Source organism: Budorcas taxicolor, chromosome 11, assembly GCF_023091745.1.
Source record: "Budorcas taxicolor isolate Tak-1 chromosome 11, Takin1.1, whole genome shotgun sequence".
NCBI lineage: Eukaryota > Metazoa > Chordata > Mammalia > Artiodactyla > Bovidae > Budorcas > Budorcas taxicolor.
This window is the reverse complement of record NC_068920.1, coordinates 70,315,712-70,327,753: the sequence shown is the minus strand read 5'-3', so window position 1 is coordinate 70,327,753 and position 12,042 is coordinate 70,315,712. Positions and strand designations below refer to the sequence as shown.

At 47.6% G+C, this 12,042-nt stretch overlaps 1 protein-coding gene across 1 annotated transcript; it reads right to left on the bottom strand.

Moving 5' to 3' along the window:
* Nucleotides 1-1,273: 1,273 nt before the first annotated feature.
* On the bottom strand, nucleotides 1,274-9,249 carry BOLA3 (bolA family member 3). The gene is made up of 4 exons (XM_052649350.1): nucleotides 9,132-9,249; nucleotides 6,127-6,250; nucleotides 4,275-4,363; nucleotides 1,274-1,603 (listed from the first exon to the last, which is right to left on the bottom strand). Exons 1-4 carry the CDS (start codon nucleotides 9,183-9,185, stop codon nucleotides 1,538-1,540), a joined length of 333 nt encoding a protein of 110 aa, XP_052505310.1. The 5' UTR covers nucleotides 9,186-9,249; the 3' UTR covers nucleotides 1,274-1,537.
* Between the last annotated feature and the right edge of the window lie 2,793 nt (nucleotides 9,250-12,042).

Here is a 12,042-nt window from a genome sequence, read left to right as displayed (position 1 = left end):
CTCTTTTATCCTTTTTTCTCAACTCTGATAGAACTGAATGAATCTCTTCCCTGTAAAATCTGTTCTGCCTTGGCAGGACACCAATCCTTCCCCTATACTGTGGGGTTAGAGAACAATTTTAAACCACAAAATGAGGGTGCAGTATATGAATGGAACATTTAACATTTGTGCTGCTCCAGAGCACAAAGTTGTTTTACCTACATACTCTTATTTCTTAGGGAGGTAAGAGGAATCTTAAGAACTAATAGTGACCAATGATTTCTCTGGTGGTCAATCCCATGGAACACACAGGAGTTTGAAGAAGGAGTGGATGGTCAACCTCCCATCGCCGTGGTGATGGGTCACGTGGAAGACAGAGTGTAGTGGATGTGATTTCTCAGCTTTCCAGCGGGGAGGCGGGAGCAGGCGGGCAGGAGCTGCACGCACTGTGCGGGGCAGGTGAACCCATCAGGGCTCTTGTTTGTAAGCATCAGACACTGACTAGGCCAGTGTGAGCAGAAAAAAATTTAGTGAAAGGACATGGGGATAATCGTAGAATTTCTGGGAACACTGACGAAGCAGCTTCTGAAAATGGACTGGAAGAGGAAGACAAAGCCCAAATCATGTTGCAGACAGTGTGACTACCGCCGCGGACTCCAGAAATGGTGGCCTGTGACACAGACACCTCCCAGAACACTGGACATGGCTGCTACAGCTGCCAAAACGGATAGGCCACTGCCCCTGCTTTACAGCGTCACTTGCTCCCAGTGCTGAGTTCAAGGCAGATCCATCTGACTGGCTGAGTCGAGATCATCTACCTCTGCTTTGCTTGCCAAGGAGCTAGGAAAGCAAGCCTTTCAGCTTGTTATGGGAGGTGGGCTCAACCTCCCACCAGGGTGCGAAGGGTGGGGGATCCTCAGACTCTAGACCCTGACCCAGGCCGCCAAGACTCCTCAGAGTCTACTCCAGGAAGTAAGAAACTGGAGGGTCCAGGATCATTCTGGTACGAAGTTTGGAGGGAAAGGGAAAGAGAGTGGTAAACTAAGGGAAGAGCAAAACCAAAGTCTTTCCTTTCCTTTCAGTAAGATTAAGGGACCTGAGCAGTTTCATAGAGAAGAAAAAAAAAGAAAGTTTCTTGACAAGGAAGCTTGCAGTCCATTCTGCCTCTAGCATCAGAACAGAACTGTTCAAAAGACAAGACCAGTTTGAATAAAAGGACATGTTTCTGAAATAAAGGAACTAAAAGCATTACTCATCACCCTTTAAAAATTTCATACAGTCTTTCTTGGTCTGCTTCTATTAATTACATTATCCCCACGTTAAGAATGTTGCCTAGGCACACAGCAGGATTCAGTACATATTTTGTAATGAAAAAATTTTTTACTTATCTGTTGCCTTTAATTTAATATCTAAATAGATACCATATTCTTCTATAATTACAATATAGAAATGTCTATGAACAAAATAGATAATTTTTTTGTCATATGCTGAGGAAAGAACGGTGGTAGTAAGATTCATCCAAAGTTTTAGCAGCAGCATCAACGCAGCCAGAGTATGGTCAGTGTTTGGGGACAGAGGTAAATATCCGCAATCCATGCATACCTTTGATTTCTTCCTTTAGTGCCTAAGGAAGCAGAAGAGCATCATCATTGTTTTGTATTTGACACTGATTACAGTAAGTCTCTACTGGAATAGTTTTATATATTAGTAGCTTTATCTCTGTAGGACACTTTGCACACACACTTCCTTTAAACAATCACCTTTTTTTTTGAAAACACTTTTTTTTGGAATCACTATTTAAGTTCGCTCAAAAATCAAAAGGCATAAAAAGGCATGTCCTGAAGTCTCCCTTCCACAGCCGTCCCCATTTCCACCTCCCTCCCAAATATAAAACTTGTTACCTGCATGTGTATCTTTGTGAGAATTTTAAAAATGCATATTCAATCTAATATGAATATATATTCCACCCCCCTACCTTTTAAAAACACAAATGATAGCATGTCAAACACACTGTTCCACACTCTGTGTTTTCCCCTAACGCAGGGTCTTTCCATCTCAGGCATAAAGCACACCCTCGTTCTTTTCAGTATCAGCACAGTGTTCCATTATACATATTCTAACTTCTTAGACTGCCCCAGTGAAGAGCTTCTAGACTGCTCCTTGTGTTTTGCTCTTTGAGCAAAGAACAGCTGTTCTTTAAAACCACACTGAGGAGGCTTCCCTGGCGGCTCGGTGGTAAAGAACTCGCCTGCCCTTGCAGGAGATGTGGGTTTGATCCCACATGCTGCAGAGCAACTAAGCCCTTGCACCATAACTACTGAGCGTGAACTCTAGAGCCTGAGAACTGCAGCTGCTGAACCCCGTGCACCCTAGAGGCTTGCTGCACAAGAGAAGCCACCACAATGAGGAGCCCTCCCACCAGAGCCTGAGCGTAGCCCCTGCTCTCCATGACCACAGAAAAGCCCTTGAGGCAAGGAAGACCCAGCTTAGCCAAAAATAAATAAATGAAAAAAATTTTATTAAAAAAAAAACCCACACTGGGAGTTCCCAGGTGGTCTAGTAGTTAAGAGTCAGCACTTTCACTACAGAGGCCTGGATTCAATTCCTGGTTGGGGAACTTGAGATTTTGCAAGCTGAGCAGCATGGCCAAAATTTTTAAAAATTACTTGAATAAAAGAAAAAAATATATATATAGCTTCATGTAAAAATATTCTTTTAAAATAAAACCATGCTCATCAGCACCAATTCCCCAATTTTACTCTAGATCAGAATAAATAAAGTTGTAAAATAGGAGGTTTGTTTAAGGCCACAAATGATGTCAGGGCCCAAGTATAAATGAGGAACCACAATCAAATAGATATTTAGTCCCTGCAGCACCAGGACCTGAATGATGCCAGAGGTCAGGCTCAGGCCTTCCTCCCCTGCCAACCCTGCTCCAGTGGTGTGGGCCTTGCTGTGTAGCTGCTCCAGGTTAAAAGTACACCAGTACCAGGAGGTGAATTCTCCGAAGTGGAAAGTCTTTCAGGCATTAAACATTTAATTTCTCTGTAAAATAATAACCAAACCCAGGCCAGCTCTCCTTTCCCTCTATCAACTATGCTCCAATATAAAATAAAATTTATGAAAAAAAACAGACGCAGGGCTGGCCTGCAGAGTCGGCTTCCTAGGGCAATGACAAATAAGCAAGGTTCCCCAGCAAGGATGGGACCAGAGAAGGCACGTGTTCAGTAGGGGCCCAAAGGAAACTCTGAGCCCAAGATGATACAGGTGACATTCTCCCAAGCGGAGGAGACTGCTGTCCTGCCCCTTGGACTTGGTGCAGGTTCCTCGCAGTGCTTACAGGCAAGATGGTGATGGCGATGGCAGCTGACGTTTACGAAGGGCTCATCGTATGTCAGACGCTCTTCTCAGTGCTTTACATGACTTTACCACTAATGCCTTCAAAGAGGCAAATCCTGTTACTCTCCCTGTTACAATTTAGGAAAGTGAGGCAGCATTTGAGCCCAGCAAAGAAGTGAGGGAGGGGCAGCCCAGGCAGGAGATCTGATCTGGGCAAAGGGCCAGACTCATGGAGAGACCAATAGGCCGGGGGCAGGAGGGAGGGTCCGTGCCAAGAAGGGTGGGAAAGGCCTGGAAGAGTCGTTTGGAACACCTGGATTTGACCTTCATGGCCACAACTGTGCTTTACAAAAGTTAAACTAGTTTACAAAGTCCAACTTTCCAGAATGATAAACACACTGATGGAGGGGTGAGTTTACAGACACAGGTGCAAGGGTTAAGGCTGGTATAAATTTCAAGTGAAATAAGCATAGATAATGAATACACTGGGCCTTAATCAGGTTAAATCTGATGTTCCAGCCCCCTGCTGTTGTCATTGGGTCTGGGACAGCTGGAGCAGCTCTCAATCAGGCCATGCCTCAGTTTACCCACCTGTAAAGTAGTCCTAAAAGAGGCTTAAATGAAACCTTCAAATCTACAAGAACATGTATCTTTTTTGGTCTTATGTTTACAAACACTATTCAATACGCAATAATAACAGTAAACATTGATAGTAATATACAGGGAAACATAAAATAACTACTGGGTGGACTGTTTTCCATTTTGAATAAAATTCATATTTGCCTACAATACAATCCCAGATCGTTTCAGTTTATGTTTTTCTCAGGTCCCGAGTCCTGCTCACACGATGCGGTACTGCACTATGCTCTCCTAGGATTGTCAGTGCGATTCTGTCTCCACTCGCAGGCCCTCTCAGATGCAGTAATGTGACAAAAAGCACTGCTGCCTCTACTGACCTGATTCACCATCTGGTGCTGCTGGACAGTTCTCTTCTCTTTAAATTCTTCTGATTCAATTTTAATTTCATACATTGCCCCACAGCCTCCTGAAATAAATGTCATTTGAAAGTGTTTCTGTTATTAAGTTACAGCAGCCACAGTTACTTATGTCCTTGAATAAGTACCACACAATCCAAAGAAGGTCTGAATGTCATCATTCAGCAGAAAGCTGCTAAGATTGTTAGACAATCATGGCTTACAATCTGACCCCGCCTGCCCCTGGCAGGCTGCCTCAATCCCAAATGTGCTCTTCCTTCTGCAAAGCACTTGTATCTGGTACCCAGCACTACTGCTTCCAGGCAGGAAAGATAAGGCACAAAACATGCAGAGCCTCAGAAATGTCGGTTGTCCTACTAGCGCCTTTTATTACACCAGCAAATGCCATGGAAGAAGGTGGGAGGGACTGAATTTCAAGGTCCCACTTCCCAAAGGACCAGTAATTGGTATTTTTAAAAATGCAAAAACACATTAAAATCTGATTTGAAAACCACATGCAGTAGTATCCGAAAGTAAAGGAATAAGGAAGTGTGAGAGAGATGATCTGAATGCTATCATTCAGCAGAAGCTGAATGATATGGACACAGCATTACAATAAACAGTGAAGACGTGCTAATCACAGAGTTGGGCTCTCCAGCATCCCTGCTCTACAAGCTGAATTAAAGGTTTCCCCCCGGGCTATGGCAGGTAAGGGACAGCTCTCAAGGCAGAGTTTGTGTGGACCCATCTACCCCTAGACCAATCTTTGTCTCCATGTGGCTAGAGAGCTAGGGCTGATGAAATGTGCTGCTCTAGCATGAAACAATTCAGCAAGAAAGTGCCATTCATTCAATAGGCTTTGTTAAGCTTTTCTTATATGTTCTAGGAGACTAAGCTTTGGCTAAACCAAGGTTCCCAGCCTTGATCCCCTTTCTGCACTCTACCCAGGACTAGGCAGAGCCAGACCAGAGGTCAAGTTCCAGCTCTGCCCTAACTGGGCCTGTGGCAGTACAGGACTGGTGACGCCAAGACCTCAGCATTGCCCTGGGCCCCCTGCAGAGGGCTCACTCAACCTGCCATTCTAACAGATCTTTAGATTGGTTCATTTCCTATAGCAACCAGGATAAAAGGACTCTCTGAACTTTCTCCTAATCCTTGTAAAAGTTATGTTCTCAGAGAAGCCAGTGAGCCCTAGAGCAATGGAGAGTGATAAAGACTGTATGAGTGTGGGGATCACCAACTCTTCCACAGGTGTGTCTGGATAAAGGCCTTATCTTTCCTGTCCAGTGGGGGCAGACTGCCCAGCCTACTTCTAATACACAGTCAGCCTGAACTTCTGAGGCCCCAGGGGTTATTCGAGAAAGGCGGGGCCTGGCTAGGGCTGGTCACTGGGCTCAGGACAGTCTCCCTGAGTCCTGATTTTGCGGCCGCCTCCCTGTGAAGGGCCAGGCAAGTTCTTTGGCCTCTCTGGACTCATTCTTCCTGGAATCTGTTCCAGCTTTGGCATTCTAGGGTATCAAAAGAATGTGGGGAAATTAAAGTCTGGCTCATCTCAAAGTCAAACTAAAGCCTGGAGCTGAGCCCCACGGTGACTGAGAGGAATCTAATCTGAGCCGGACCAGGTTGGCAACCATGAGTCCTTAAGTAGTTCCCTGCTTAAGTCTCTGCATTCCCATCTCCACCCTTTCCAGGAGAAGAGGCCAAGGTCTATCTGTCCAAAATCCATATATCCTGAAAAGCCACTGGTGGTGGGTATCCTCCAAGTGCCCTACCCTCTTCCCCTCCAGCGAGTAAAATCCTACCAAACTGTGGGAAAGATGAGAGAAAACCTTACCTGAAATGTCAGTGACTTTGATAGCTGTAGCTCGAGGAAACTTTTCTCTGAGAATCTGGGTCACTTTGAGCTCCCCCTCGGTCTGTGAGGCAAACATGCGCTGGGCCCAGTGGAGAAGAGGAAGCTGCCACAGAACAGACGAGAGTCACTGTGCAGGCCCCTCTGACCTCCCCTGCAAGGCAGGGCCCTGGGCTAAACCGGGGGCACTGCATGGCATCGGATGCCCATTTAAGTTCCCCAGGATGCAGAATAAACATTTTTTGAGGGAGGAGTGGAATTGTAAATAACTAACTTGGACTCCAGAGATAACAAGGTCCCTAAGTTAATTCAACAGATGTTTATTCCTCATGATAGTGAGACACTATCATGAAGACAGTTTTAGTGAGGTGCCTGAAGCACCAAGTGATATGCCCAAGGTTGGATCCCTTAGTAAGATGCAGACCAGGAGAGGCCAGGCATGCCCTGCTTGGGCAAACATGCCGCAGACCATGTACTAATGGGACCAAATAGCACCCACCCTTTAGGCCTGATTAACATTCCACATTCTCTCCAGCGGGGTATAACCCTGTGACCTACTGCTCAATAAGGCAGCTATTCTCTGCAATCCTTACTGGAAAGAAACAGAATTCTATGAAAGGACCTGAAAGAGGAACTTTTTAGATTATTTACCATTGGAAGCAACATTCTTCCCTCCCCCAATAGCTACCCTAAGGAGCCAGTGCTTCTGATGGGAATGTGTCAACCCTTAGGGATGCAGATGCAGAAAATCATGTCAGCAGCCCCTTGGCTAGGTTAAGCACATGCTGAAAAGAGAGACTGAAAATAGCACGGCAGGGACTTGCCTGGAGATCCAGTGGCTAAGACTCTGCACTCCCAATGGAGGGGGCCTGGGTTCGATCCCTGGTGGGGGAACTAGATCCCACATGCAGCAACTAAGAGTTTGCATGCTGCAACTAAGACTCTTGTATGCTGCAACAAAGATCAAAAATTCTGCATGCTTCAGCTAAGACCCAGTGCAGCCAAACAAATCAGTAAAAATAAATATTGAAAAAAAGAAAATAGAGTATGGCAGGGCTTCAGTGCCAGGATAAAGATTTTGGACTTTTTACACAGGCTTCTTGATGCCAATGTAACAATGCCTTTGGAAGCAAGTCAGGAAAGAGTCCCAGATAAGAGTATACTTAAAAAGGGAGTAGTACCAGGCTCCCTGGCTGGAGGAGGATGGTGGGCGGAGTGCTGTTCACATGCTGGTGCTGAAGGTACCATCCCTTCACCCCCTCAGTCTTGCCCATCCTCAGGCCTTTTCTGATGGCCTAGAGCAGGGTCTTGTGTTATAGAACCTCAGAGCACCTTCTTTAAAATACCTTGTGCACTGACTCTTTCACCAATTGGTCTTAGAGGCCAAGACATGGGTCTGTCCTGCTATTGCAGTCTTCCAGAACTGACCCAGGGCAGGCCCCCAGGAGAACTTGAGTGGTGGATGAATGAATGAATGAGCAGGGGGGAAAATCCACACAGTTCAGGGCATAGGTACTGTGTGGTCAGTTGCTCAGTCGTGTCTGACTCTTCGCGACCCCATGGACTGTAGCCCGCCAGGCTCCTCTGGCCTTGAGGATTCTCCAGGCAAGAATACTGGAGTGGGTTGCCATGCTCTCCTCCAAAGGATCTTCCCAACCCAGGGATCAAAGCCAGGTTTCCTGCATTGCAGGTGCATTGTTTACCGGCTGAGCCACCAGAGAAAACCGGCATATGTACTGCTGCTGCTGCTGCTGCTAAGTCACTTCAGTCGTGTCTGACTCTGTGCGATTCCATAGACGGCAGCCCATCAGGCTCCCCCGTCCCTGGGATTCTCCAGGCAAGAACACTGCAGTGGGTTGCCATTTCCTTCTCCAACGCATTTAAGTGAAAAGTGAAAGTAAAGTCGCTCAGTCGTGCCCGACTCTTGGCAACCCCATGGACTGCAGCCTACCAGGCTCCTTCGTCCATGGGATTTTCCAAGCAAGAGTACTGGAGTGGGGTGCCACTGCCTTCTCCTGGCGTATGTACTAGGTACCCGCAAAGAAGTCCTGATTCTAGCAGGCAGCTGAAACGCAGGTCAGGAGAAAGATCTGGAGGGAGACTGAGTGCTGTTCAGAGGGACAGAATCTTATGTTGTGGACCTGGGTAAGGCTGGGTGGACGGGAGACCTCCTCTGAAAACAGTGCCCTGGGGGTGGGGGTGGGGGCAAAGGCAGAGGGTAGCCAGGTGGCAGGCAGCGCAGCAGTCACTAAAGGGTGAGAGTGGGGTTAGCACTATGACTCCTTGGGAAAAGTCTTTCCCTCATCTCTGCTGATCTGCAGGCAGCGGCCTTTAAACCAGCAATCAATTGCCAAAACCCCTGGAATGTCGATTGTCCACAATGAAAGTCTCCAGCAGCAGTGCCCTTCATGCTTGGGGGCGGCAGGTCCAAGAGAAGGAAGAATGTGAAAGGAAAGCAAAAGAAATGGATGGAGTAAAGGAAGAATGAATCGGCAAAGGGGAGAGAAAATTAGGAGAGCGTATGGTGAGTGCCCTCTACTGGCTCCCTACTCCAGGAGTGTGAGATTTGGAAAGGGTCAAGGTCACGGAAGCCAGGAGGACGTTCCGGAGCCCTGACTCAGTCACAGGAACCAGCACGCACGCCGCGACTCCAGGCTCTGACTCCATGTCTTCGGCTCGGTAAAGCAACATTGCTTTTTCCGTGCCTGCTGTATTACGACTGTCTATGTATCCGTTCCCCTCGGCCTCAACCCCCACCCCGTTGGGGAGCTCCCCCAGCACGCGCCGGGCCTGACACTTCTCTCAGTACCCGTAGTCGGGGCCACTGAATGAATGAACCAGCAAATCAATGAATGAGAGAAAGGAAGGCGAAGCCCCTGGCCCGGCGCGTCGCCCTCCGCAGGCCGTCTCTCCAAACCCGGCCCGCCCCGCGGTCCCAGCGCAGTTCCTGCCCCGGGGAGAGTGGCTCGGTCCCCGTCCGCGCTCACCCGGCGGGTTCCGCGAAGCAGAGGCACTGCCGCGGCCGGGCTCCACGCCGCCATGCCCGGCCGACGCGGCCCGCCGTCCGAGGTCGCCGCGTCGCCCGAAAGACGCGGAGTCCGGGACCAGAGCCGCCGCTGCACAGGCGAGGGCGCCCCCTGCTGTCCGGAGGCCGAGAGCCGCCCCGCACGCCCAGGACGCCCAGTCTCACCTGGCCTCCCAACCCTCGCCCCCAGTGGGTCCTTCCGCCTCGGCCTAGAAGCCGGTGCTCGGACTTTCCCTTGTCCCAAGAACCCTGGCGCCCTAGGTGGAACGCCCTCATTCCTACTCTCCACCAGAAAACCTGCTGCTAAACGGAGGAGCTTCGACTTCTCACTCCATGGGGGACCCGGGGGAGGATTTTAAGCAGGGGAGTCGTTTTCAGATTTGAGCTTTAGGAAGATCACTGGCCCCTGCGAAGAGCGGGGACAGTCGCAGTGGTCCAGAGACTAAAGGCCTGAACAGCAGCAGGAATCGGAGGAGTGGACTCGGACACCTGGGAGGTGAATGAATGGACTGGAAGACGGTATTGGCGGGAGAGGGGATGAAGGCGTCAGGGATGACTCTCAGGTTTCTGGCTTGGACAATGAAATGGGTAGAGGAGGATAGGTTTGGGGTGAAGAGGGTCGACTAACTCAGTTTTGGATGTCTCTGAATTGAAGGTGCCTGCAGGAAATGGCTCAGCAGAAGAGCCACTTGAGCCACAGATCTTGGATAGCCTGGCAAACTCTTGAGTTGTTTTGCAAAATTCAACCACTCCCATCCGCTGGAAAGCTCAACCAACCAATCAACTGGAAGCTAAGAAATGATATTGACCTTTCCTGACCCTCCTGACTTGAATCAACTAAAACTGACTCTGACAACTTCTGCCCCCGTTCCAGACAATTCTCCTGAGCCAAGACCCTTCATGAATGTGTATATAACCTTAGCTTAAAATTTCTCCACTTTTGCTCTTGGGGAGATACTGTGTTCTCCTTACTGGTTGCTGTCTGATCACTAAGTCATGTCCAATCCTTTGCAACCCCATGGACTGCAGCATATCAGGCAGGCTTTCTTGTCCTTCACTATCTCCCCGGATTTGCTCCAACTCATGTCCATTGTCAATGATGCTGTCCAACCATCTCATCCTCTGTCACCCCCTTCTCCTCCTGCCCCCAATATTTCCCAGCATCAGGGTCTTTTCCAATGACTCAGCTCTTTGCATCAAGTGGCCAAACTATCGGAGCTTCAGCTTCAGCATCAGTCCTTCCAATGAATATTCAGGGTTTATTTCCTTTAGGATTGACTAGTTTGATTTCGTTGCTGTCCAAGGGACTCTCAAGTCTTCTACAGCACCAAAATTTGAAAGCATCAATTCTTTGGCACTTAGCCTTCTCAACTGAAATATAGCCTTTCTTATTACTGGACTGCGTGTACCTCCCTATGCAAACTGTGCAACAAGATGGCTTATGTGGTAACCAACTCATCTTTTAAAGTCAGTTCAAGCCTTGTCTTCTGATCAGTCATATTCTGTTCAGCACCAATAAAATAATCTGTCACAGAAAAACCTTCTGTCTCCTGTGGGTAGGTTGCCTAAGCCTGAAATAACCTTTTTACTTGCCTTTTAGGGCTTTTCATTTCTGCAGCCCTTTGAAACTCCCCTTTACTGGCTAGATGAGATGCTGCCTGAATTGTCAATAAAGCCAATTAAAATTTTAAATTTTACTGTTGAATTCTGTCTTTTTACTATTTTGACCCTCATAATTTTTCCTTTCATCAGTGCTAATGCTCAGTTGCATCCAACTCTTTGTAACCCCATGGGTTCCTCTGTCCATGGGATTTCCCAGGCAAGAATACTGGAGTAGGTTGCTATTACTTCCTCCAGGGGATCTCCCTGACTCAGAGATTGAATCCATGTCTCCCGCAGCTCTGGCATTTGGCAGGCAGATTCTTTACTACTGAGCCAGCTGGGAAGCCCCAGTTTCTCCTTTGCATTACTATTAATAGCCTCTTTTTTTTTTTTCTTTGCTTGATTCTTTAACAATTAGGGTTGGTGGGATTAGGGATAATTTACAAACTTTCAATTTTTCTTCAGAGATGTAACTAAATTGCCAAAGATATTTCTTCCAGAGTATAGTGGAGAATCACCTCTTTACTACTCAAAACAGGGTGGTCTCAATGAGGCAGACCATATCCCATGACCTAGGCAGGTTGATCAGATTTAGGGATCGGCTTAGTTGGCCACATGATCTGAGCCAGACCAATCAGAATTGGTCTAGAGACTTCTGGGAACTAAGGAAAATAAAGGATCATTTGCACCTGGATTGCTAATCTGGTAGAGATGTACTCTTGGGGACCATCTTTGTAACCATGGGGGTAGTGCCATAGTGGAAATGAAGCAGGCAAAGAATAAACGAGAGCTGAGAAGACACACATGTTTGACATTGTTTGTGCAACTGGAAACAAGCAGAGCCAGAACTGAACACTCAAGTAATTTTAATTGGTTTAGTTATTTTTAACTAAGAGACCAGTGTTAAATTCACTGAACTGCATTTGCTAAATTCCTTGTTTCCTTTACTGAAAATCAGTACTTTTGCTCCAACCGTCTTCACCCCATAACTTAACAGTGGCTCACTTTTTTCCCCTGCCCCAGCTGTGCTGGGTCTTCACTGTAGCCTACGGACCTCTCTTGCTACAGAGCATGCAGGCACAGTAGCTTAGCTGCCCCATGGCAACTGGGATCTCAGTTCCCTGACAAGGGATTGAACCCATGTTCCCTACATTAGAAAGCAATTTCTTAACCCCAGGATCACCTGGGGAGTGATTTTGGACTATCTGCTTTAGTATCTTCCTCCTACCCTCAGCTTTTGGAACTGCTGTTGGAGCCACCTGAAATGAAAA

Coding starts and splice junctions, on each gene's coding strand:
- BOLA3 (XM_052649350.1), bottom strand. CDS start 9,185: ATGGCGGCGTGGAGCCCGGCCGCGGCAGTGCCTCTGCTTCGCGGAACC. Junction 4,364..6,126: donor CAAAGTCACTGACATTTCAG/GTAAGGTTTTCT, acceptor CATTTATTTCAG/GAGGCTGTGGGGCAATGTAT. Junction 1,604..4,274: donor AGCACCAGATGGTGAATCAG/GTCAGTAGAGGC, acceptor CTGCTTCCTTAG/GCACTAAAGGAAGAAATCAA.